Raw genomic sequence first — 26,152 nt, forward strand, 5'->3', positions numbered from 1 at the left:
GCGAACATCTTCCTGCTGCCGCGAACATCTTCCTGCTGCCGCGAACATCTTCCTGCTGCCCGCGAACATCTTCCTGCTGCCGCGAACATCTTCCGGCTGCCGCGAACATCTTCCTGCTGCCGCGAACATCTTCCTGCTGCCGCGAACATCTTCCTGCTGCCGCGAACATCTTCCGGCTGCCGCGAACATCTTCCTGCTGCCGCGAACATCTTTCAACATGGGCGGCATGGCTCAGTGGGGTAGAGTGGCTGTCTCGCAACCGAAGGGTTGCCGGTTCGATCCTCGGCCCGTCATGATCATGTCAAGGTGTCCCTGAGCAGACACCTAACCCCTAATTGCTCCTGGTGGGTCGTGGTTAAGCGCCTTGCATGGCAGCTTCCACCATCAGTGTGTGAATGTGACGTATCATGTAAAGCGCTTTGGATAAAGCTCTATATAAATACAACCATTTATCAACGTTCAACCTCTTTCAACTAAAAACATCAGAATCAATTCTCAGTTAAATGTTTATTTTTGCCTAATAAAGCTCATGTTTTTAATGGTTAAATATCATAAATAACATCTTCCATATTACTAAGTGTTTTAACCTTCATGTTCTTCTTTAAAGCGTGGAGAAAAATATTTTCACAGTGAAAATTTCCACATCTTCAGGGAAACTTTGACCATTTTTTGGGGGAAAAAATAAATGTTCCAAAAAAGTTTTAGAACATTCACCCCCCAAAAAAAATCAACAAAATCCAGTGAAATTTTGCTGGAAATTTGGTTGATTTTTTATGTGAATGTTCTTAAAGAAATATTAGAAGTTACAGATATATATGAAATCACTTCAGACATTTTTAGGATTTTTTTTGGAAGATTTTTACTCATTTTTTAAAAATATTTAAAAGAATTTTGTTGCCAAATTTGGGGAATTTTTAAAAATCAAACTTTTTAAGGAAACTTTTAAGGAATTATTGGAATTTTCTTCCTAAAGGTTTTGCAAATTTCTGAAATTTGGGATTTTGCTGAATTTTTGGATTTTTTCAAACAAGGAAACAATTATTTTTTGGAGGGTTACAAGTTACAGGTCAGATCTGCATGAGGGTCAGCCGTGTATGAAGACAGGTACGGTAACTTTTCAGATGCATTTCAAAGTTTCTGGAGCCAGATGTTGATGAGAGAACATCCAGGTGAGAAGGTGTCGTAGTTACAGGTGAGGTTGTTCACACAGAACCAACAGTTTCTCTGCCAGAAGCTTTAAACTAAGCGATGAACGGAATATTTGGCACCAGAAAGTGGATTCAGGAGTTTTCAGTCTGTTAACACATTTCAACAGGAAATAGGCAGTGTCCCATGTAGTTTTCCTAGAACCAGACATGTTTAATCCTCCCGCTGTTTTCGTTTATGAATACCAAAAATATTGTTTCCTTGATTGAAAAAAAAAAATCGGGCAAAAAAATCCCAAATTTATGAAAATTTGGTGAAAGTTTTTAAAGAAACATTTTGAACATTTCTTTTTTCCACCAAAAAATGTTCAAAAATTTCCCAAAAATGTTGAAAATGTGGACATCAGAAGTTTCCCTGTGAACATATTTTTTTTCCCCACATTTTCAAACGGAGAAGGACACCAGGATTATCGAACATGAAGTTCTACCAGAACCAGACCTGTTTAACTAACATGAAGTTCTACCAGAAACCAGACCTGTTTAACTGACATTAAGTTCTACCAGAACCAGACCTGACAGCTTCTAGCTGTGATTACTGAACCAGTAAACACAGAAAACAGCTCCAACTAACCCCCAGCTCTCCTGCTTGTTAAATCCAGAGGGTTGTTGCTGAGTTTGTGCTGTTAGTTTGAGGCTGTTGTGTGTTTTCGTGTCGATCACAGATATCCTGGTGCTTCGGCCTTAAGTCAAACCACAGCTGACCCCATCGAGATAGCTCTTCTGGAGGAAAACCTGAAGATCAGACATCCAAGACCAGCTCCTTCCTCATCCAGAGAGCTCCAAACTCTATAATATGAGCCTGTTTTACCCAAAGAAACACCGCAGAGCTGAGGCTTTAGCCCCTCACCGAGCTAGCTAAGTTCAGCTAGGCTAGCTAACCTAGCTGACCAAACAGCTGGATAAACAACAGCGGCTAGTCTGGTGATTTCTGTCCCGACCAGGATCACTCTCACAGGGGCACTCACCCGGTCTGAAGGGCCGAACACACGGAGAGAACAGGCCGGAGAAGAGAGAAGTATTCCCGGTGTTCCACTTTAGTTTCTGCCGGATGCTGCTATATCCACTATCCGAGCATCAGACCATGTTGGCCGGGCAGCTGCGCACTAAGGTCCCGTTTAGGAGGCTCCTGGAAGAACGGAGGGGACTTGGAAGGGCACTAGGAAGGGCAGTCTCCTTAGCCACTTATATCCTGGTAGTCTTAGTTTTTGTAGTATTTTAATTTCTGCACAGTTTAGTTATCATTCTGCAGTTATATATTGAGACAAAGTTATTTTTATTGTACATTTAAAAAAATATTTGTACAGCCAAAGTGTTATAATATAGAAAATAAAGACTTAAAAAAATTAAACATTAAAACCAATACCTGAAGGTCAAAACCTTCTAAAATTCCTGTATAAAAATCAAAGCTAAGCCCACCTTTAAGAAAAATGTCTATTTTCTTGTAAAATAGTTTTTTTTCCCTGAAATATCAGTAAAATATATAAACAAGAAGTATGCTTAAGTGACACATATAAAGGGCAATTCAATCATAACAGACCAGAATTTTGTTATTATATGACTAAATGTGAAAATGTGAAGTCACCCAGCAAAACAAACTCAAACAAAAGGCAAACTAAATCTAAAATTTTGATATGGCTCAAACATAAAAAAATAATATATTCATATATTTTTAAACAGATTATTGCCAATTACTTTACAGTTTGCAAAAACATTTTATTAAATTAGCATTGATTTTTAAATTCATGATATGAAAATCACTCAACAGGAATGTTTAGTCGACATTAGCAAAGAATTCAAGCTGGCTAGTGCTACAGTTAGCTAATATAGCATAACATTATTAGCTTGATATAAAGTGAGTTAGTTTTTACTGCTGGTTAGCTATGATGTTAATATATTAGATAATGGTTTTATTATTGATAATTCATTTACAACTTATAAATTTATTTTATTGTCACTGATATTAAAATAACTCAGCAGGAATGTTTGGCCACACTGGAAAACCATTCAAGCTAGTGCTACAGCTAGCTATATAGCATAACGTTATTAGCTTGATATAATGTCAGCTAGTTAGCCGTTTATCAGATACTAACATTGCTTTTACAGCTGGTTAGTTAATATGTTACTGTATTAGCTGGTGGCTTGATTATTGCCAATTAATTGCAGTTGAGGGATCAGGGACAGAAGTTACAACTTTATTATCACTGATATTTAAGTTGATGACATAAGGGATGTTTAGCTCAGATTAGCAAAGAATTCAAGCTAGCTCACTAGTGCTACAACACCCTGGAAAAACACAACATTATGAGCTTTTAAAGTCAACTAGTATACTAAACTAGGTAGTAATACATTTTTACTGAATTATCTGTATTGTTACAAAGTTTTTTCCATTTTTCTTCAAATTAATCGATAACCTTTCATATGACATGATTGCTAACAATACAAAACTCTTTGTATATTCTGCTGAAATCACTTAAACTGTCTAATTACTCAGCCAACAGTCTGGATAACTCGTAGTAATACTCCCTCCAGTCAGATTATGGTGATTTTGTATCAAATTTATTGACAGAAAGTTTCAGGAACTCTGAAGCTTGTCTCTAACCTGGTCTATTCCTCAGTCATATCCTGTATTACATTCTACTGCTGCCAAGAATAGGAGTGATTCAAACCACTGTTCTCTCAGAGAGTACAAGCAGTTTAAATGTCTGCAGCTTCCCTCTGCTGTTCAGAAGAGTTTTACATGGCAGTACATCAGGGTCAAGACATAAATACCTCTCAGTTTTCTCGCCGGCTTGATGCTTCGGCTTAAATGCAATTAAATTTGGTCCAGCAGCTGATGTCGTGTTCAGATTGTGTTTCACAGCTGCAGCGGACTGCTAACAATGCCATGCGGGGTCAGATCATCAGCTGGGACACTGGAAGTTTAATAGAAACGATGAGGGGGAACAACAACGAACACAGATGATAAAAACAACTGGAACTAGTAGTGATTCTACTACTACATAAAGCACTATGACCTACAAACAGCAGAGCCAGGAGGAGTTCAGCTTCTCTTAATAAGACACGAGATGATCTGTGAAATTTAGGGGGGCGTCTCTAAACTATTGATAAAATGATACTTGTGCCATGCGTTTGTATTTTCATCTTCATGGATGATGTGTAGAATTAGGCTGTTATTGATGTATGATTCATGCATGAGTCCCATGCATCACTGATTCACTTTAATGAAGATGCTGTTCTCGCCTTCACTACTAAACTATGGGGAGAAACATCACAAACTTCATTCTTTTAAGTGAAAAAGCAGGAAAAAAACAAACTTTATTGATGCCATCTGCTATAAAACTAAAGTGAAGAACAAAGCTGAGCCTTCGAAGGGCTGAAAGCAGGCAGAGGCAATTTTTTATTTGTTTTCGTCTAATTATTCATACATAGATGAATCATCTGAGGTAAAATTCACATGTAGCATGTATAAGCTCACATACACACATTTTCATGAATGTAAGGAGGCATATTCAGGAAATAAATAGACCTTAATAGGAATAGGCAGCATTTTTGACTTGTCAAAGCAGAATAGTAAGGTATAATTAATGCTGTTTAATGATGTCAGTAAATCAGGTCATGAAAGTAAAAATGTTGGCTAAAAAGCGTAGTTTAGTGCCCATAAACATGTCCTTTTCTAGTGAAAGACACTCCGGACTCTTGTGGCTGAACTCAGTCCACAAACACTTCAAATAAAACTAATTACAACAATAATGTTTGGAAGAAATTCTGACTGAACTTTGAAGCTTTCATATGTGACATTTTCTTCTGCTTTTCCAAACAAATGGCCAGACTTTCAAGTTTTTGTTGGGAGCAGCCTCGTTTTGTTCTGGAGCGTCTGGTGCTAAGAGCCGGACCCTGACATTTATACAGGAGTTATTTGTTTTCCTACAGAAAAATTACTTGATTTCCAAATTTGGAAGAGAAGAAACAAGGAATTGTCCAGTTAGAGAAAGGTTTGATGTTCCACCAGGTATTTAAAGTACAAAGTGATCACAAACGCTCGGATTGTCTACAGCCGATGCACAAAATGAGTTTGTTTTATGAATTAAAAGCTTTGTTGAACCAGTCTGTTCAGGACCTGAAATCTGTAGACTGAAACCTTCCTCTGCAGCCGCTTTGGACCAACTTTGGTTTATTTTATTCTTTATTTATTGTTTTTGAGTTGTAAACTTTAATTCTCTTTTATCTGTATTTCTGTCTTGTCTTTTTACCTGTTTGATCTATTTTTAGGTGTATTTTTAAAATAATTTTATTTGAAACCTTTAATATTTTTAAATCATGTTTTGTTTCATTCTCTACCTGTTCTGTCTCATTATCTGCTGATTAGTCGTCTACTAGACTCTTTGAACTGAACCAAACTGGATGCTAAGTGCTGTGAAATTAAAGTTTGATTGATACTTTACATAAAAGGCATGAAAAAAACACAAACTATTTAAATGCTTGTGCCAGCCATTTAAATCCTGAAACCCTCCCTTTGTTTCTGCCTGACATCTGCACTGATTTAGCTGAAAGTCCTTCCAGAGAACTTTAATGTATTCTGGTAGAAAACAGCACAGAATGGCAGGTGCAAAGTGACTTGTTTATTGTGTTATTTTTGGACTGAAGCTGTCACATGGGGGCAGTATGACATCCAGGCTGGAGGTAAACTGTACAGAAAGCAGCTTTCACACCTCATTTACAGGAATGTGTGCTTCTGAACACTGCAGTGCATCACGTATAGCTCCATGTAAATATGGCTCCATAAGCACCTTATATGAGCAGCATGAGTTACTGATGCATTATTCATGTTGTTAAGTCACAGACAGCTGCTTTAACAGCATTAATATTCATCATAGTCTATTGGTGCTTCAAATTGCATCAGACTGCTTAACACCTCCACTGTGGCAGATTAGCTTTAACTGTCTCGTTCAAAAGCACTTTGTTAAAGGAGAGCAGAGCTCTTGTCACTGGCTTTGACTGCGCATTAGAAGATTATCATCTGTGGAATTTTACCTGACACAAACTGACAGTTTGTTTCAAATTAAGCATTTATTTGAAATCTGATCAAAACTCCGAAACATTGACATTCATTATCATAATCTTAGAATGTCAGATTTAGGGGACGACAGCATGAGGAGTGGAGCTACAGAAGCTGCAGGTTGGAATGAAGCATAAACATATTAATGGTAAACTTAAATGGGCTGTGTTTTTTAGTAGAAATGTCTAATTGATGCGCATGCTAAGTTAGCCACCTGGATCCATTTCCCCTCCAGAATTAAGCCCTTTTAATTTCTCCTTATTGTTGACCTTCTTCCTCCTGAAGCAGCTGAGCAAACAGCTCGGTCCTCTGCACAGCTCAGACACTGAAATGATGGAAACAGGCCTGTATGCTCACGGTTTTGTTATTACAATAGCCCTGTATTTCACTGTTTATGAGTTTAGATTAAACCTGTGTGGGGTTATTTGTGCATGACTGATCAGTTTTTGGTAATAGGCAAAGTGCAAATGAGACAAGCTAAAGATGTAATAGTGCAGACATCACCTAAAGTTTCATGTCCTTTCAGTTTCTTCTGTGTTTTTGGGGGTGCAGACAGTTTTCCATGTGATCAAACAGCCTTAAACACCACAGAGTTAACAGGAAGTGAACTTCAGAACGGTTCCTCACAGTGGATTCCTGTATTTTGAATCCAGCGTTATTAATATCCTGGAAATTAACTTTAAAAGCCTTAAAACCTGATTGCACCATTTATATTATTATGATTACTGAGTCCTGGGAAGTCTGTATTAAAACCAAACCTGTTTAAGAGGAAACTTTTCAAATCCCTCTCTATTGGTGGACTACAGCCACCAACTCTATCTACAGCTGTAGGTTTTAGTGCGACCTATAGAATAACTGCTATGGGCTTATTTCCTGTAAAACTACATTCTGTCTTGGTTGTTAAGAGTTGCACGAAAAAAATCGAGTAATTAGCATAATTAGCTGCTATAAGGTGAAATAACAATGGGATCACCTGCTGTGGCATCTGTCGTCTTTAAAGATCTCCAGCAGATATCTGTAAGTGTGGACATGGATCACTGTGAAGAATTACTGTAAAAATACAGACAAAAAGTCACTGTTTTTCCAAAGTATGGTTAAAACTGTTAAATCTGCTGCTGTTTTGCAGCCAAAAACAAAAAACTGAGGGTTGTGAATTGAATAAAACTGTTAAAACAAGCCTTGTTCAAAGTATTAATGTGATTTAAGCAGCTACAAATATTATTGTTAGCGAGATAAAAACGTTTTACACATGAAATTCAAGGATTTTTTTCTCATTGTTTAAAAAATAAATAGACTACAATGTGTGGTGCATTATTATTTATTATTGCTGCGCCTTCATCTTTCATTGTTTTATGTGTTTTATATGTCTTTTTAAATGTTAAACAGTTGGTAGATCTCAATTCTGGATCATAAAAATTAAAGACATTTTATTATTTAAGATTGTTATTAATGGTATCTGCAAATGAAATTATTGGTTATGGTTAACCTAAACCTAACCCTAACCCTCTGCATATTTTGTAATTTTTTTCTTTCTATATTTTCCATGTTCTTATTTTATTTTATTTTGTTTTTATTGTATTTTATGTTACTTTCTCTTTATACCTGACCCTTTTTTTTAATTTTATTTTCTCTTTATACCTGAACCTAATATTCTGTGTATTTTTTTAAGTTTTTCTTTCTATATTTTCCGTATTCTTATTTTATTTTATTTTGTTTTATTGTATTGTATTTTATGTTACCTTTTATTTATACCTAACCCTAATATTTTTTATTATTATTTTATTTTCTCTTTATACCTGAACCTAATATTCTGTGTATTGTGTTGATTTTGTCTTTCTATTTTTTCCATATTCTTAATTTATTTTATTCTGTGTTACTTTCTCTTTATACCTGACCCTAATATTTTTTATTATTTTATTTTCACTTTGTACCTGACCCTAATATTCTGTGTTGTCTTGTTGAATATCCAGCTGCAGTAACAAAAGAATTTCCTTCTGTGGATTAATAAAGTCAGTCTAAGTCTACTATCAGATTAAAGCCAGATCCTGCTGGACCGGGCTGAGCCCCCAGGTGGGCCCGGACCCTCGGACCGCCTCTGGCCGGGACCCCTTGCCCTCATCCCGGCAGCAGCAGCAGCAGAGAGCCGCTGTGGTCACATTAGAAGCGCCTTTCTGTGACATCTGTAGATCAGAGCCGTCAGCCCCCTCTGCTCCTCATCCAGGGATTTGTAGTTCTTAGAGGAGAAGACGCCGCCTTGTGTCGGAGGCCCGGCTGTCAGAAGGACTACAGTTCCCTCGGAGCTGCTCGGAAGTGTTAGTTGTCAATATGGCTGTTGTCAGACAGACAAAGCGGAGAGGCAAATAATTCTCCTCTGATTAGAAATCCTTGGAAAAGGGTCGGACGGGGCACCGCGGTGTTAAACGGCTCCGTCGCTCGGCTGCACACAGCGACACGGCGGCTCTTCGCTTCGGTTGTAAAGTTAAATGTGTCAGTGGCCGTTTTGAACCGAGGTAAGTCGTGTTTTTAATCTCCCTAAAACACTCAAAGTGATGTTATTAATATCAAACGTTAGCGGCTAACGGCGGCTAGTGTTGGCACCGCTAGCATGGTAGGCTAATCATTCCAACGGTAAGTTGCTAACCGGCCTCTGTGGGGTGGTGTCGGGGTAAAATCAGCAGCTGGAGGGCAGAAGAATGGTTTGAAATGCTGTTTAGTGTGTGTGTATGTGTGTTGAAGCAGGCTGCATGCTGGCTTCATTTATCCTGCCACATAAACATCTGCTAACGTTAGCTTTTGGGCAAAGGGCGTGAAGGCTGGCATCACCGGAGCTTCACCCGCAGCGTCCAACACAGGCGGATTATTTTGGTTTTCTTCTGATTTCCACTGCAGCAAAACACGAACACATGGAGCTAGAGTAGACACCCAGGACTGGGGTCAGTTTAGGGACTATTTAGAAAACTACACCGAGATGGAGAGTTTGTTTTGGAGCATCTGATGCATGCAGAAACCTGCAGACTGAAGCTGTGATTTATTCCTGAACTTTCCTCTTATCAGCTCATTTCTAACCCACTAAAGGAAGTTTGCATTCCTGCAGTGAAAGTCCCGTTTAAGCTGCTTCAAGGCGGTGGAGAGCTGCTTTGTTTTCACCAGTTAAACCAGCTCCTGGAGTGAATATTTAACTTGATGCTTAATCTGGACAGGCAATGATTCCTCAGGTTTGTTCCAGCATCAGTCAGACTGCAGGAAGACCTAAATGCGTTCAGTCAGACAGTTTTAATTCAGTCCAGCTCTGTGGATGTGACAGATCCTGCAGTCTAATTGTGCGTAGTGATGATTTACAGCCTTAGCAGTTTGCCTTCTGCATTTATAATGACATCTTCAGTGGGACTAGTAATGTCACCCAGTAATGCATTTCTGGTCCTGACCCAACATGACTTTTCTTTCCTCTTGCTTGTGCTGGAAATCCCTTTTAAAGCTCTCTAACAGGTGTACACGCACCACACGCCTTTAGTTTTCCCTTCATAATAACTTCTAAACACTCGGGATCATTAGTTTTTCTGTCCTCTGCCACACCAACACAGATGCAGAAGAAATGCCAGTGGGACCCCTTTTAAACCATTTATTTATCAGCATAGGTCAGGCTGGCACAGAAGATGGAAAATCTGCCGCTAGTCTGATTCCAGTTGCATTGATTTTGAGCACAGCAAATTGCTTATGAAAAGCGTGGAGCGTGGGGCGGCGCAGTGCAGAGCGGGATGTTGGGCAGCCTCTAAAGAACGACAGTCAGAATGTAAGATAGCATTCAGCGTCAAGTGACTCTGGCTCGCTGCGTGTTGCTGCTGCTTCCCAAAAATAGCTGATTTTTATGCCTGCCCCTCCCTCCCGCTCCTTCACACCTCTATCTCTCGCTTGTCTTCTTTTCTTATCTGCTGCCTCTATTTTCTACTCAGTTTTTTTTCCTTTCTCTTTCCACTTTCTCCCTCTGACTCTCCCTCACGCCCTTTTTCTCTCCTCCTTCCCCGTCATTCTCATTTTTCTCCCCATCTGCAACTGCGTTCCTTTTCACTCTTTTGCCTACTTAATCCTCTCATTTCCTCTTGTGCTGCCGCCCGTCCCTTCATCTGTCTCATTTATGCCTGACTTTCCTCCTCGCTCCTCCTTTTCTCCTCCAGATCTTTACCATCCAGTCACTTTCCTAAGATCCTTCCTACTTTCCTTAACTTCCTGCGTTTCCTGCCACCTTTCCTGTTTCTCATCCCGTCTGTTTTGTCTTCGTCCAGCAGCAGGATGTCTGAGTTCAGCGAGGGAGCTCGCTTCACCATCGAGCAGATAGATCTGCTGCAGCGGCTGCGTCGCTCTGGGATGACCAAGCAGGAGATCCTGGCACGCACTAGAACTCTGGACCGGCTGGACCGGGAGCACTGGGACAAGTTCGGCCGCCGGACCCTCTTCCTCCTCCTCCTCCTCGTCCTCCTACGGAGTAGGCGGGGTGAACAGCTGCAACCAACAACTCTGCCCTCTACCGCTACTCCCCCATCCTTCACCAATAACACCACTGCCTCGGCCGCCACCACCTCCTCCGTGTCCTGCAACGCAGCAGCGGCGCTATTACCAGCGCCGAGGGCAGCGCCGCCGACCACCTCGGCCGCCGCCTCTCCACGACCTCTAAGATCTCCACATCCAGCAGACGCAGTCAACAGCGGCGTGGGCTCTCGCCGTCGCCTAGCAACAGCTACGACACCTCCCGCCTCGGGGCCGCCGCCACCCTCCGCCATCCTGCCGTCTCCGGTGGCGCTGGTGGCGCTGTCGCAGATACGGCCGTGACAGTCTGGCCGCTACGCCCAACGGGGAAGCTGTCTCCTCCTCGGTATCCGGTCAACAGCGCAGCGCGGCGGCACGAGCGTTTGGGTTTCGAAGCCACGGAAGAAGACCTGGACCATCGACGAACAAGGTGGAGGAGCTGATGAGGTCAGTAGAAACAGAAGTTTGGGAACTTTCTACCAGCTGTAGGCTGGAGCTTTTAGGATCAGACAGGAACCATCTCAGGCTGTGGTTGTCTCATCTACAGGCTTCATTCACTGGGTTTAAGTCTAATAGACCAGTCTGACAGGAGCAGGGAATGAATGAGGTTTAGGTTTGTTTTATCTTTGACTCATCTGTGAGGTCCATATGACTCTGAATGAATTACATCATTTTAGCCACGCCCCCTCACACCGCCCTCATCAAGCCGAATAAGAGGTGAATTTCCGAGTCGATCGCCTTCAAATTTTTTCTAACAACATGAACAGAGACGTGTGGAAAACTGGCAGAAGACCAGGAGCTCCTAGCAGCAGAAGTTCATAAATCCAGACATTTATAGATTCATCTCTCACAGAGATCACCGTGGTAACCGGGTTATCAACGATTCAGGTGTGAAACTAAAACTAACTGCTGAAATGCAGCTATTCAGTTAAAATGCCGTGGCGTAAGCAATGGACAACTTCTACTCTAGTTTAGTGGGTGTGGTAGACATGAGTTTAAGATACACTGCCCCCTGCAGGCTGGAGCAGACGGAGGATAAAGTCACAAACGTTCTGTTGAGCGGATTTCTAAGCGTCTCATTTCAGCGCATCACATTCATGCAGGAAAGCAGAACCCGGCCTTTACTCAGACTTCCACTTTATACTTTCTCTGGGTATTTTCCTGCTGAGTTTTTCGGTGTGAGCTAACGATGTTTGTTGTTTCTGTAGTTGAACAAAGCCACAGTAGTTAATGATCTTCTATAAAAACACCACTTATCGGTGCTAAAAAGCAGCTTATAAAGGCTGTCTGCTGTGGTCTCTCACTTTTCTAGCTTAATTTTCATTTTTGAGTTAGCCTGACTGCTGAGCTGTTCTTCAGGCTGAATCGGGTGTCTGTCTTTATTGTTGTTCATAAAATAAAGTAGGAAAGCTGTGTTCATGTTGTTTCTAATTAGATAGAACCAAATGGAAACTCAACCGGAGCTCCTTGACCGAGCAGAAGAACACATACATTTTTTAACGCGCTGAGAGTTCATACGTGACCTTGGAAGCAGAAGTTTAGAGAACAGAGTCTGTTTGGCATCACATGATCTTCATCAGCAGGCTCTGCCTCTACCGTTTTATTCCACTTTTAATTCTGAAGCTTTCATGTTTCTGAGCTTGCCGTTATGCTCCACGTGGCCTGAAATCTGAGCTGTAAGGAGCATTTTATTGACCTTGAGAAAACATTCCTCTGTCTGTCTGTAAATCAGATGCTCTTCTGTATTATAAAGATATTTTTTAGGTGGATCAGGAGGCAAGCTTATTTAGTCTGGGCTAAAATAACAGCTTATATTAAACTTTATTACTTTATAATGTGCACCAGACGGCTTTCAAATGGATTTATAATTTCTGTTTGTTCCTTTCATTATTAATATTCTGATGTGAGCTGGAGTGAAACGTTCCAAAGTGTTGTTAGTGTCAGCTGCTTCTGACTGGAGGTGACATTCCAGGTAAAGTTCTGCTGCTTTAATGTTGTTCTGTGAAGCTCTGGGGTTGGTTAATTCCTTTTTTTATAGCTTTTCCAGGGTTTAACATGAACAGGATCGGAGTGATCAGCAGCAGGTGTAATGCTGAGATCTTACAGACATGTGGTCTGTTCTTGCTGGTGTTTGACTTTAGTTATCACAGTTCATCTCATTTACTTTGTTGTTTATCAGGTGTCTGAGGCTGTGATCAGATATAATACATATAAACATCATTAGTCGCTTTCCAGTATGAAAAACTGAGCAACAATCTGAACAGTTTAGTTGGTGACGATTGTTTCTGTGGTTTGTGTTTAGACCAGATTTCTGTTTGTTCTTTAGGTTTCCAAGCATCAGTGAATTTATTGACCAGGTTAGGTTCACTGTCATGTGTTTGTTTAGTTTATTAACCCAAGTGTTCTCTGACTGATCCACAAGACAAGCTTTCATGTGTTTGGAAGTGTTTTTAGCAGCCTTTGTGTCCAGTAGCGTGTAGGTCCCAGGATGGCAGAGGATTCATTCGTTGTGTTTCAGTCAGTGAGGAGAAAGCAGCTTCATCTCTGAGTCCAGGTTCATGTCTGTCAGCTGTGATGAACATTTAGGTTCTTAAAGATGGTCCAGGATCTGCTGTTCAGGTTCAAGACCCGTGCAGATTTCAGGTGTGGTGGTTAAACTTTAGATAAAACGTCTAATCTGTGTTCATTTAACCGTCGTGTCGTCCTGTGGGTTCAACTGACCCGTTTAAAGTTTAAAAAATGTGGAGGAAAAAAAAAGTATTTTCACAGTGAAACTTCTGATGTCCACATTTTCAACATTTTGGGAAATATTTGAACATTTTGTGGTGGAAAAAAAGAAATGTTAAAAATGTTTCTGAAAGAACATTCACATAAAAATCAACCCAAAATGCAGCAAATGTCACTTTTCACTTTTAAGGAATTATTGGAATTTTCTTCCTGAAGGTTTTCAAATTTTCAGAAATTTGTGGATTTTTTGCTGAATTTTTGGATTTTTTTCAGACAGAGAAACCATACTTAATGGTGCCTGTCAGTGAGGACAACAGGAGGGTTCAACGTAATGAGTTGCATTCAGAAGGTTTCTCCTGGTTCATGACGTCACAGTCCTCAGCTGTTGAAGTTAACCTGCAGCTTGTTGTCATCTTTCAGCCTCTGGGGAACAAAAACAGTCCCCAGCAGGTCAGTTCTGGTTCCTTTAAACCTCCCACAGGATCATGGGAGTCCTGACATGGAGTTATAGTTTGACCAGGAAGCAGTTCCTGCTGAAGTGTTGTGGAGCCTCTGGACAACCAGGAGGTTCTGAAGAGTTAGAAACCTGCAAAGGATGCATGAAGGACATGGATGTGTGGCTGTTAAATCATGATTATGATGGAAGTGGAGGAGATTTGAACTGTGAGGGGGTGTTTTCCAGCCTCATAATTTAACCCTCTCTGAAAGCAGGTTACACATAATAAACTTCAAACACAGCATTTATCAGAAGCAGAGACTGTAGGAAATGAAAGGAATGATCAGATTTGTTCGCTGAGCTCATCATCTGGAATGGAAAACCTAAAAACTGAACCAAATCCAAGCTCTTCCACACGTCACACATCAGAAGTGGTTTCCTCTGACCAGATTCTGTAAAAACACGTAACATCTGTGCATTTTGGTGAAACCATGAAGCCAAAAGTCACACGATGAAGATTCAGCGGCTGGACGGAGTAGAGGAGGGTAAGGATGGAAACAAGCTAAGGATTTTAATATTTATGATGTAACTTTGTAATAGTTCACAGAAGACTTCTTTAGTTCTGTCTGCTTTGAGCTGTGGTCTCTTTGGAACCAAACAGGACTTTATGTTCCAGCAAAACATGAGCAAACGGTGAATAAAAATGTGAAAAACCTGCAGAATGTGCTTAGAGTTCAACTCAGATCCACACCGCATGCATTTCCCTCCATGTCAGTGGAGTGTGATGTCACAGCTCTCATCAGATGTTTTAGTCTAATAATATTGAACAAAAAGTTTATTCACATCACAGGCAAACCCACCGTTAGATGTTTTCCTCAAAAGCTTTCAGCCCAAACAGACGTAAAATACCTTTACACTCCTGAACCATCAGTGAACTCATGTTTAGGCTTCAGGACACATCAGCTGGAATAGTTCTTAGAGACTAGTCAGAGTCAAACACCTGAATAAGAGGCAGGACACTGATTCCAGGAGCAGCATGGGCTTTTATTTAGCAGCAGAACACATGACAGCGGCGATTAGAACGTTTGTCTCCAGCATAAAGACGTTCTTCCAGTGACAGAGTATCAGACGAACAGGACGGCGTTCTGCACAAAAAAGAGGAAGTGTTCAGTGGGAGGCATCGGAAAAGCCTTCAGGGGTTCAGCATGACATTTTACAAGAGGGAAGGAAATAAATAAAAACAGTTTTTCCATGGAGCACCTCTGGAAACATTACATTAAGCAGCATCCAGTGACATAGATTAGAGATCACATGACAGGTCCAGAGTTCATCTGTCACCGTCCACATGTTGGACACCTCCATCCTTCTTCTGAGCCAGAAGAGTCAGACTCATCTTAGTCCAGGTTCCACATTCAGTCCAGTCTGATCTGCAGAGAACCGGACCAGTAAAACCAGTAAAAACCAGTAAAACCACAGCATGATAACCTATAAAACTCTAAATGTTTTCTGCAAAAGGTATGTTCTTCAAATGTTCCCATTTAATGAACAAAACATCAGGAACAACCTGAAGTCTCTTCAGAAAAAATGAGTTCAGTTTCACCAACATTTAGTTTATCAATTACAACTTCCAGAGTGTCTACAAAGGAACACAACATTTAGTCATGATCAAAAACAACAACAGTCGGACAAGAAAAGAGAAAAAAAGACAGACACAAAATATTACAAAATGAGACACAAAATGACAACAACGACAAAATGACAAAAAAATGAAACAAAACGACACGAACAAAACAGAAAAGAGACAAAAAAATTTGACAAAAGGGCCAAAAAACTGGAACAAACAACAAAAAACAAGACAAAATTACATTAACGACACAAAAGATTGAATACAGCGAACACAAAATGAGAAAAATAAGAAAAACACAAGCGAGACAAAAATGAGACAACAAACGACAAAAGAACAATCCAGTATTTACTTTCTGATCCAAACAACTTGTCATGATCTAGAAATGATTTTAAATTTATACTTTTTACTAAATTTACAATCTGCAGTTAATGTCTTCTCTGTAATTTTTCCACTCTGAGGGCCGGATTGGACCCTCTGGAGGACCACTTTTGGACCACGGGCCTCATGTTGGACACCCTGGTCTAAAACCTTCATACATTAGCAGTGTGCTCCAGCTGCTTCCAGCTGTTTGACTGTCAGGAAGACATTCAGGGCTCAGCTGTGCTCCCGTTGCTCGTTCACGCTGCCTCTGCATTAAACCAGCCGTCCTCTTTAGACAGCTCAGGAGTTAAGTAGCGCTCAGAAGTCGTCCTCTCACCTCTAGGACTCTCCAGCGTGGCGTCGGCGAGGCTGTGTGGGCGACGCCAGGCTTCAGCTTGTCAACAATCCCACCATGCCCTTCGAATTTTCAACACTTTGAAGTGCACATTTCCCTCTCTGCAGGGGTTCGGCCTTTACAGTTGGCATCCAGCCAATCTCTCTCCTCTTCTCCTTCCTCCTCCTCCTTCCTCCTTCCTCCCTCCTTCCTTCCTCCCTCCTCTCTCTCTTTCTTCTCTTTCCTCCTCTTTCCTCCTCTCTCCTCCCTTCCTCCTCACCCCATCCTCTCTCCTTCCTCCTTCCTCTCTCCTCCCTCCTCCTTCATCCTCCTTCCTTCTTCCTCCTCTCTCTTTCCTCCTTTTCCTCCTCCTCTCTTCCTCCTCCTCCCTCTCTCCTTCTCCTCTGTCCCTTCCTCCTCTCTCCTTCCTCTTCCTTCCTCCCTCCTCCTTCCTCCCTTCCTCCTCCTTCCTCCTCTCTCCTCTCCTCCCTCCTTCTCTCTCCTTCCTCCTCCTCTTCCTTCCTCTCCTCTCCTCCTTCCTTCCTCCTCTTCATCTCTCTTCCTTCCTCCTCTGTCCTTCCTCTCTCCCTTCCTCCTTCCTTCCTCCTCCTCCTCCTTCCTCCTCCTCTCTCCTCCTCCCTCCTCTTCCCTCCTCCCTTCCTCCTTCCTCCTCTCCTCCTCCTCCTCCCTCCTCCCCCTCCTCCCTCTCCTCCTCCTCCTCTCTCCTCCTTCCTCCTCCTTCCTCTTCTCCTCCTTCCTCCTCCTTCATTCTCTCCTTCTCCTCCTCTCTTCCTTCCTCCTCTTCCTCCTCTCTCCTTCCTCCTCTGTCCTTCCTTCCTCTCTCCTTCCTCCTTCCTTCCTCCCCCTCCTCCTTCCCCTCCTCCTTCCTCCTCCTTCCTCCTCTCTCCTCCTTCCTCCTCCTTCTTCCTCTCTCCTCCTTCCTCCTCCTTCATTCTCCTCCTTCTCCTCCTCTCTCCTCTCTCCTCCTTCCTCCTCCCTCCTCCTCCTCCTCTCTCCTTCCTCTTCCTTCTCCTTCTTCCTCCTCCCTCCTCCTTCCTCCTCTCTCCTTCTCCTCTCTCCTCCTTCCTCCTCCTTCATTCTCTCCCTTCCCTCCTCTGTCCTTCCTCCTCTCTCCTTCCTCCTTCTTTCCTCCTCCCTCCTCCTTCCTCCTCCTCTCTCCTCTCTCCTCCTTCCTCCTCCCTCCTCCTTCCTCCTCTCTCCTTCCTCCTTCCTTCCTCCTTCCTTCCTCCCTCCTCCCTCCTCCTCCCTCCTCCTCCTTCCTCCTCCCTCCTCCTTCTTCCTCTCGCCTCCTTCCTCCTCCTTCATTCTCTCCTTCCTCTCTCTGTCCTCCCTCCTCCTCCCTCCTCCTCCTTCCTCCTTCTCCTTCCTCCTTCCTCCTCCCTCCCTCTCCCTCCTCCTCCCTCCTCCTCCCTCCTCCTTCCTTCCTCTCGCCTCCTTCCTCCGTCCTTCATTCTCTCCTTCCTCCTCTGTCCTCCCTCCTCCTCCCTCCTCCTCCTTCCTCCTCCCTCCTCCTTCCTCCTCCTTCTTCTCTCTCCTCCTTCTCCTTCCTCCTCCTCCTCCCCTCCTCTCCTTCCTCCTCCCTCCTCCTTCCTCCTCCTTCTTCCTCTCTCCTCCCTCCTCCTTCCTCCTCCTTCTTCCTCTCTCCTCCTTCTCCTTCCTCCTTCCTTCCTCCTTCCTTCCTCTCCCTCCTCCTCCCTCCTCCTCCCTCCTCCTCCTCCTCCTTCTTCCTCTCGCCTCCTTCCTCCTCCTTCATCTTCTCCTTCCTCCTCCTGTCCTCCCTCCTTCCTCCTCCTCCTCCTTCCCTCCTCCCTCCTCCTTCCTCCTCCTTCTTCCTCTCTCCTCCTTCCTCCTTCCTTCCTTCCTTCCTCCTCCCTCCTCCTTCCTCCTCTCTCCTTCCTCCTTCCTTCCTGCCTTCTTCCTCCTCCTCTCCTTCCTCCTTTCTCCTTCCTCCTCTCTCCCTCCTTCCTCCTCCTTCATTCTCTCCTCTCCTCTTTGTCCTTCCTCCTCTCTCCTTCCTCCTTCTTCCTCCTCCCTCCTCCTTCCTCCTCCTCTCTCCTCTCTCCTCCTTCCTCCTCCCTCCTCCTTCCTCCTCTCTCCTCCCTCCTCCTTCTCCTCCTTCTTCCTCTCTCCTCCTTCCTCCTTCCTCCTTCCTTCCTCCTTCCTTCCTCCTCCCTCCCCTTCCTCCTCCTTCCTCCTCCTCTCTCCCTCTCCTCCTTTCCTCCTCCCTCCTCCTTCCTCCTCTCTCCTTCCTCCCTCTCCTCCTTCCTCCTCCTTCATTCTCTCCTTCCTCCTCTGTCCTTCCTCCTCTCTCCTTCCTCCTTCTTTCCTCCTCCTCCTCCTCTCTCCTCTCTCCTCCTTCCTCCTCCCTCCTCCTTCCTCCTCTCTCCTTCCTCCTTCCTTCCTCCTTCCTTCCTCCTTCCTTCCTCCTTCCTTCCTCCTCCCTCCTCCTCCCTCCTCCTCCTTCCTCCTTCCTCCTCCTTCTCCTCTCTCCTCCTTCCTCCTTCCTTCCTCCTCCCTCCTCCTCCTCCTCCTCCCTTCCTCCTCCTCCTCCTCCTCCCTTCTTCCTCTCGCCTCCTCCTCCTCCTTCATTCTCTCCTTCCTCTCTCTCTCCTCCATCCTCCTCCTCCCTCCTCACCCCATCCTCCTCCTCGGTCTTGTACAGCAGCTTGCTCTACATTGATTCGCTGGTGTCGATACAAGCAGCGTTTTTTGAGCTCTAATTTTAGCTGCGCCGTGAGAGGCTGGTGTGGAGGATATTGATGCTGGATGTCAAGAGTCGTGACGCATTTTCATTTCAGAAATATGCCAACGGAGCGCTCAGGACTTTGTTCTCCATTCTGACTGCGATGGTTCAGAGGGTTTGGGTTCTGAGCTCTGGAGCTGAAAAAGTTAGAACCAAAAAAAGCCCACTGTATGGATAAAAGCACGAGCAGTTTACACATGTGACACGTGTTCACAGCCCGTATCTGAGGAGGAATCAGGCCCAGGCAGCGTGTGTGTTACTGTGTGTGTGTATTTATATACGTGTGTTACTGTGTGTATATATTTCTGTGTGTGTGTTACTGTGTGTGTATTTATATACGTGTGTTACTGTGTGTATATATTTCTGTGTGTGTGTATGCATTTATATACATGTGTTACTATGTGTATGTATTTATATATGTGTGTGTGTGTTACTGTGTGTGTATGTATTTATATACATGTGTTACTATGTGTATGTATTTATATATGTGTGTGTGTGTTACTGTGTGTGTATGTATTTATATGTGTGTGTTACTGTGTGTATGTATTTATATACATGTGTTACTATGTGTATATATTTCTGTGTGTGTGTTACTGTGTGTATGTATTTATATACATGTGTTACTATGTGTATATATTTCTGTGTGTGTGTTACTGTGTGTATGTATTTATATACATGTGTTACTATGTGTATGTATATATGTGTGTGTGTGTTACTGTGTGTGTATGTATTTATATACATGTGTTACTGTGTGTGTATATTTATGTGTGTGTTACTGTGTATGTATTTATATACATGTGTTACTATGTGTATGTATTTATATATGTGTGTGTGTGTTACTGTGTGTGTATGTATTTATATACATGTGTTACTGTGTGTGTATATTTATGTGTGTGTTACTGTGTATGTATTTATATGTGTGTGTGTGTATATTTATATATATAAGGAGGGACTGGGCTCGGCGCCAGGAAGCTGGGTGGAACACTGTGTGACTGTACATCCTCCGTTCCTGCGAGTCTCTGCATGTTTTCTGCCTTTTATTTGTTCCCTGCTGTGCACTCAGATTGTGGAAACATTTGGTTAAACGCATTTTGGAAAAATATGGATTTTGTGGATCATATCTGGGTTCGTGCAGCCGCCGCCTTTGTGTCGGTCTGAAACGCGGCGCTGATTACGTGGGAGGGAAACAGAAAGAACAATACGTCGATGATGCCGTCAAAATGCACCCAGATTATAAAAGGAGCGGCGGTTTGTAGTTTTCCCACGAATAGATGAAACACAGATCCGCTCCTCTGACATGAAAAGAGGAATCAGTTGTTGAGTGTACAGAGGGAGCGGTCTGACGGCACAGCGTCGGGATAAAGGCATGAAACATGTATGTTGGCTGTCCATAAAGATGCAGCAGCTGAACACGTGTAAATCCATGTGAACAGCATCAGAATAAAAGCTGCAGTTCTTCCCAGCAGCTTTCCAACGACGCGTCAAACGTCTTAATGCAGAAAAATGATGCATCCTGGAATAAAGTGCTGCAGTTTGATGCAGGTTTGATTTCCTCCTGACTGTTTTAATGCTGTTCTTTTTAGTGGAGGGACGCCTTTAGCCCTCCTGCTGTCTTCATTTACAGGCACCAAAAATATCGTTTCCTGGTCTGAAAAAAATCCAAAAATTCAGCAAAAAAATTCCCCAAATTTCTGAAAAATTACAAAACCTTCAGTAAGAAAGTTCCAATAATTCCTTAAAAGTTTAATTTGAAAAACATCCCACAAATCCGACAAAAAAATTCTTGTAAATATTTTCAAAAAATGAGTAAAAATCTTCCAAAAAATCCTAAAAATATCTAAAGTGATTCCATATTTATCAGTAAAACTTCTGATATTTACTTGAGAAACATTCACATAAAAATCAACCAAAATCCAGAGAAATTCACTGGATTTTGGTTGATTTTTATGTGAATGTTCTTAAAGAAATAATTTTTAACATTTTTTTCCACCAAAAAGTGTTGAAAATGTGGACATCAGAAGTTTCACTGGGAACATATTTTTTTCTCCACATTCCTAAAAATTAAAACGGGTCGATTTTGACCTACAGGACGACACCAGGGTTAAAAAATAATCTAATTAATTAGAGACTTTGTAATTAATTAATCACATTTTTATCAAACAGCAATATTTGACACAATAAGTATAGTTTTTCCATTCTGATAAATTCTGATTGAGAGATTTATTTTATTTAACCTTTATTTTGCCAGGAAGTCTACTGAGAGTAAAAATCTCTTTTTTTGAGGCAGACCTGACAAAGACAGCACACCGTTTCAGAGAATATAAAACGTTCACAGGACATGAAAACAGTTATGGCTCCTCCAGAGTGTTTGTGTTCAGTCTTAATGCTGAGTTCTGTGTGTATTTAATGTCGTTTCTGTGTGTATTTAATGTCGTTTCTGTGTGTGTTTAATGTCGTTTCTGTGTGTATTTAATGTCGTTTCTGTGTTGCAGGAGGGACAGCAGTCTGGTGAAGGAGGAGATCAAAGCTTTTCTGGGGAACCGGAGGATTTCTCAGGCGGTGGTGGCCCAGGTTACCGGTTAGTATCAGACAGACCCACTCACTGCTGTCGTTGATTCTCTATCCTAAACATTTATTGATTGTTTTATGTTTTAAAAGGTGTGTTTCTGCATGTCAGACATCAGGATTTAGCCTGTCTCTGATGGTCTGATGTTCAGTTTCTCAGTCAAATGCCTTTCACCAGATAGCAGGATGTCTGCCCGTCCAGTCACAACCTCCTGAACTCTAGAAATCCTGAGGAAGGTGATGGAACAGATCCCGATGCTCTCAGCTTTAGTGGGGACTCTGTTGTCAGCAGTCCGTCTGTAGAGATGCTCTGGGATGTAAACTAATCTTTATAGCTGATCAGAACGTTTGCTTTTTATTAGTCAGACTGTAGAACTTCAGTATTTATCATCTCAGATTACAAAGACCTTAACCCTTTGAAGCCCCAGTTTTAGCTCAGTGTGGTCTAGGGCTGCAACTAACGACGTGTCGACGAATCGTCTGAGCACGATGCGTCATCAAAAGCAGAAGTGAGCTGCAGCGCTGACGTCTGCGATCTATCATAAGCGTGGATGTCAGCGTTTACAGCTGTATCTAAACGCGGACATCTGCGCTGCATCGTGCATACATAATACATGCACGATGCAGCACGATGTCCGTCCGTGTTCCGCGCTCCGGTCGGACGCTGATTTCTGTTGCATTGCGCGCTCACTTCCTCTTTTGATGACGTATCGTGCTCAGACGATTCGTCGACGCGTCGTTAGTTGCAGCCCTAGTGTGGTCTCATTTTTAGTTTCTATGTGAAGTCCTGCACTGATAGACTATAGATGGACAGATGATGGACAGATGATTGATTAATCTGTGGAAACAGACCAACCATGGCTAGACGGAGAGAGAGCTCAGAAAACAAAAACTAAAGTTGAATTTAATCTTTATATATTTTGCAAAAATGGAAAAAAACTGCGGTCAACATGTACAGCATTTTATTATCAATACAGAGAAAATGATAGCTCTGTATTTTACAGATACAGGAGGTCCTCGACTTACATCATTACGTCAGAACTGGTTCAGTGGAACTAGTTTGTGAGCAGAGTGGATGAATACTGTATGGTCAGTTGTCATGTGGCGCTATCAGATGGTTTTGTTTCCATTTGCCTCCACATTGGATTATTCTACATTCACTAACTTCATCATGGCTCCCAGCATCAGTCAGACTCACAGTTTACATTTTCTTTGGTATTTTCCTACAGAGTTGTCTCAGTGTGAGCTAATGACTGTTTGTGTTACTGTAGTTGTATAAACATGTAAACTGATCGATATCGTGATGCAGGAACGGCTTTGTTTACATTTTCACCAGAGTTCTGACTGACATCACACCGTAGGAACAGAACTCTGATGTAAGACGAGGACCTGCTGTGTTTTACTGATTATTCCCTGTATTTTATTACCTGTGTTTTAAATATGATTCTTCTCTGAATTGTTAAAACATGTTGAAGATCTGCCGAGTCTTTCTGCTTTGTGGCTGATGAATGATTTAATTTAGATCATTTTTAGATTCTGACATTAAAATGAACAAATAAACATCAAACTTCAGAGTGTTACTGATAGAGGAGAATCACTGACTTCTACTTGGTATAACTGTTTAAATTAGTTTAGTTTTTACCCAGTCTGCAGTTCAGACCAGAAGCTTTGTCCCATGCCTGTTGGTAGAGTATAACGGCTCCGTATAGTTTAAATCATGGTCCTCCTGTTTAAATACGTTTAATTTGTTCACACACTTGTCTGAGTAGTTCAAGATCTGCTGAAAAGTTGGAAATCTGCTGACTCTCTGATTTTACAGGTTCTGGTTATTGCAGTAAGTGAGATGTTTCTCAAAGACGGCATGCTTGCTGGTGTGTTTTTGGGGTTCAGAGGATTAAAATGTCAAATAAAACTTGTGTTACTGGACTTCATAATGTTTGGACTCGCATTTTATTTTCCTCATCAAAACTAAATCAGGTGGTTCCAGTTTTTTAAACCCCATTAGTGAACTTATAACCAGTCCCTCCAGGATTTCGTAGCTTCTTTCCAGATTGTTTCTCCCTAAAATGCCTGAATTCACTGCAGCTTTTCTAACAAATTGTGATGTAAGTTGCAATGCTTTAAGCATATCTGTGGCTGTGAAATTGCACTAGACGGAGACAATTGCTAAAAAGTTTAATTTCTTTCAGTTGTTAGAACATGTTTCAACATTTTAATTGTCAGTATTTCTTCCTAAACTAATTCTGTAACGCTCCAACCCATTTCCACAAACTGGAACACCACAGTGGGAAACCAGCAGCAGCCAGATCCTGGTTTAACCTGCAGTGGTTGGTAGATTTAAGGCACTAAATGATCATTTACTGTTGAATGGATCATATTTGGACACATCTGTCACGTCATTCATGGATCTAACTTCCCTTTTTCTGTCAGAGCTCCAACAGATCTGGATCAACAGCTTCCCTCTCAGTGATCTGTCTGCTCTGTTTCTGCTCCTTCCAGATGTTCTCCTCGTATGTTTTGGTAGAAAAGTGTTTGTCAGTCGATGGTTTTCGTTTGTTTTCCACCACAATACTTAACGGGTGTAAAACAGTTTAGCTCTGCTTTGGTGAAGAACATCAGGGAATAGTTTTTTCAGCAGTAATTTTTGTTGGTAAATGAGAGACTTTAGAATGGGACATGTCTGCATCTTCACACCAGAAACAGGAAGTGAATTCAGTGATGTACGTGCGTTAGTTTGGGACCGCTGTGATTGGTGGAACTCATGGGAGGCGGGACAAAATTAAGGAAAAGTTGCAGTGATTGGACAAAACTGGAAGGTGGCGCAGAATTCATGGAGATTGGTTGAATTTGTGTTAATTGTTGTGAATTCCTGGAGGGACTGGATAACGTCAGAATAACAGGAAACCACCAGGAACAAGAGTCCTGCTGTGTTTCTGCAGGAGAGAGAAAACACTTTCACCTTCTTTTCTCCTGCTAGCCTTCCTCTCAGGCTGTATCTACGTTGGTTTAAGGCTCGATGCTGAACGTTCTGTAGTAATTCAGCGTCTGGCTTGTTTCCAGGCATCAGCCAGAGCAGGATCTCCCATTGGCTGCTGCAGCACGGCTCTGACCTGAGCGAGCAGAAGAAGAGGGCCTTCTACCGCTGGTATACGCTGGAGAAAACCACACCAGGTACCACACTCTGCTCGCTTCTCCTTTCATATTTGTCTGGCGTTGTGCCCTTATTTGACAGTTGGCAGCCCAGAGAGAGAACGGGAAGAAGGCCCCTCGCTTTGTTTGAAGGGCTGTGGTTAAAAATGGTGGCACCGTTTGGAAGCCAATCAGAGTTTTCCTGCTCAGTGCCAAGATTGGACGGAGAAATGAAATGTTTAGGATGAAACATCAGGATGTCTGTTTCTGTCCTCACAGTCAGGACTATTTAGCTGCTTTATCTAATCTAATTTAATGTAAAGATGCTGCATTCTTGCACACATGGTTTTCATTTTGATTGTTTTCTTCTTTATGTGCTTTTGTATGGATGTTTTCTGTAAATATGGAGATTATCTTCCTCCTGACTAGATCCTCTCAGATCTTCGTTGCTGTGGATAAAAGCTAAATGAAGCTGTAGAATTACAGAATGAACCTTATTATCAGCTTAGAATCATTTCATCCTGTCGCTGGCGTAAACTTCTCCTTGACCAAAAGCAGAAAAGTTGAAGCTGGGATGTACAGACAGCGGTACGGTTTCTAATTGCAGCGTGGAAGCAGAGCTAGCACAGCTGGATAACACTCTGTTCCCCGCAGTTTGCTGTTACGCCGTTAATGAGATAAGTGGGGAGCGTTTTGTGGTATATGTGCTGCTGGAATCCGATCCATACGAAGCCTCCGTTCTGTGAGACATCCTAAATGTCAGCAGAAACATCCAGCATGAATACATGATGAAACGGTAACAGCAGCTGTTTGTCTGAGCTGCTGTGGTCCAACAAATACCATTAATGTGCAGCTCCAACAGGAGGAACACTGCAGCTCTCTGGGAGATCAGCCGTCTACAAGTCTGAACAATGATGGAAATAACGATGAAAATGTAGTAGAAGTATGGACCAGTGTACAGATTACAGCTGCTGTGGGTTTGAACTGGTAATGTCCAGACAAAATGGAACAAAATGGTTTGGTAGAAACTGCAGCAGAAATCCCATCATGTTTTACTTTCTGATTTAAAAATCAGATCAAAGTCAAATATCTGTCAAAATGTTACTTTTCAGCCCTGGTTTGTGAAATAAAATATGAGTTAGTTTTAGTTTTAACTAGTATTATCAGTGTTTAGTCAACATATTTCAGTAACTAAATATAAATCTGTTTTTAAAAAGTCAAGAAATAAATGTGTAAACATAAAAGAGGAAGAAATAAAAGAATAAATACATATGGAAATATGAAGGTAAGTTTTTGTCTTTGTGTTTTTTCAGTTTGCTTTTCCGTTTTGTCATTATTTTCCTCAGTCCATCCAGTAAATGCAAAGGCTTTGCCCTCTATTTATTCTTTTATTTATTCCTCTTTATTTTTACATATTTATTTCTTTAG

General features: G+C 42.1%; 1 protein-coding gene and 1 long non-coding RNA gene across 2 annotated transcripts in view; one reads left to right on the top strand and one right to left on the bottom strand.

The window, feature by feature from the left end:
• The first annotated feature begins 8,472 nt into the window (after nt 1-8,472).
• Nucleotides 8,473-26,152, top strand: part of LOC110967532 (homeobox-containing protein 1) — a 41,908-nt gene continuing 24,228 nt past the window's right edge. Inside the window, 11 exon segments of the mRNA XM_051960568.1 lie at nt 8,473-8,771; nt 10,542-10,707; nt 10,709-10,759; nt 10,762-10,912; nt 10,915-11,002; nt 11,004-11,073; nt 11,075-11,107; nt 11,109-11,198; nt 11,201-11,229; nt 21,523-21,608; nt 24,656-24,766. Of these exon segments, the coding sequence (XP_051816528.1) occupies nt 10,549-10,707; nt 10,709-10,759; nt 10,762-10,912; nt 10,915-11,002; nt 11,004-11,073; nt 11,075-11,107; nt 11,109-11,198; nt 11,201-11,229; nt 21,523-21,608; nt 24,656-24,766 (868 nt within the window). The 5' untranslated portion in view covers nt 8,473-8,771; nt 10,542-10,548.
• On the bottom strand, nt 14,974-16,624 carry LOC110967533 (uncharacterized). Its single transcript, XR_007947455.1, has 3 exons — nt 16,270-16,624; nt 15,206-15,372; nt 14,974-15,090 (listed from the first exon to the last, which is right to left on the bottom strand). It is a non-coding gene; the product is annotated as an uncharacterized LOC110967533 (long non-coding RNA).

The sequence above is a fragment of the Acanthochromis polyacanthus genome, chromosome 16 (genome assembly GCF_021347895.1).
Source record: "Acanthochromis polyacanthus isolate Apoly-LR-REF ecotype Palm Island chromosome 16, KAUST_Apoly_ChrSc, whole genome shotgun sequence".
NCBI lineage: Eukaryota > Metazoa > Chordata > Actinopteri > Pomacentridae > Acanthochromis > Acanthochromis polyacanthus.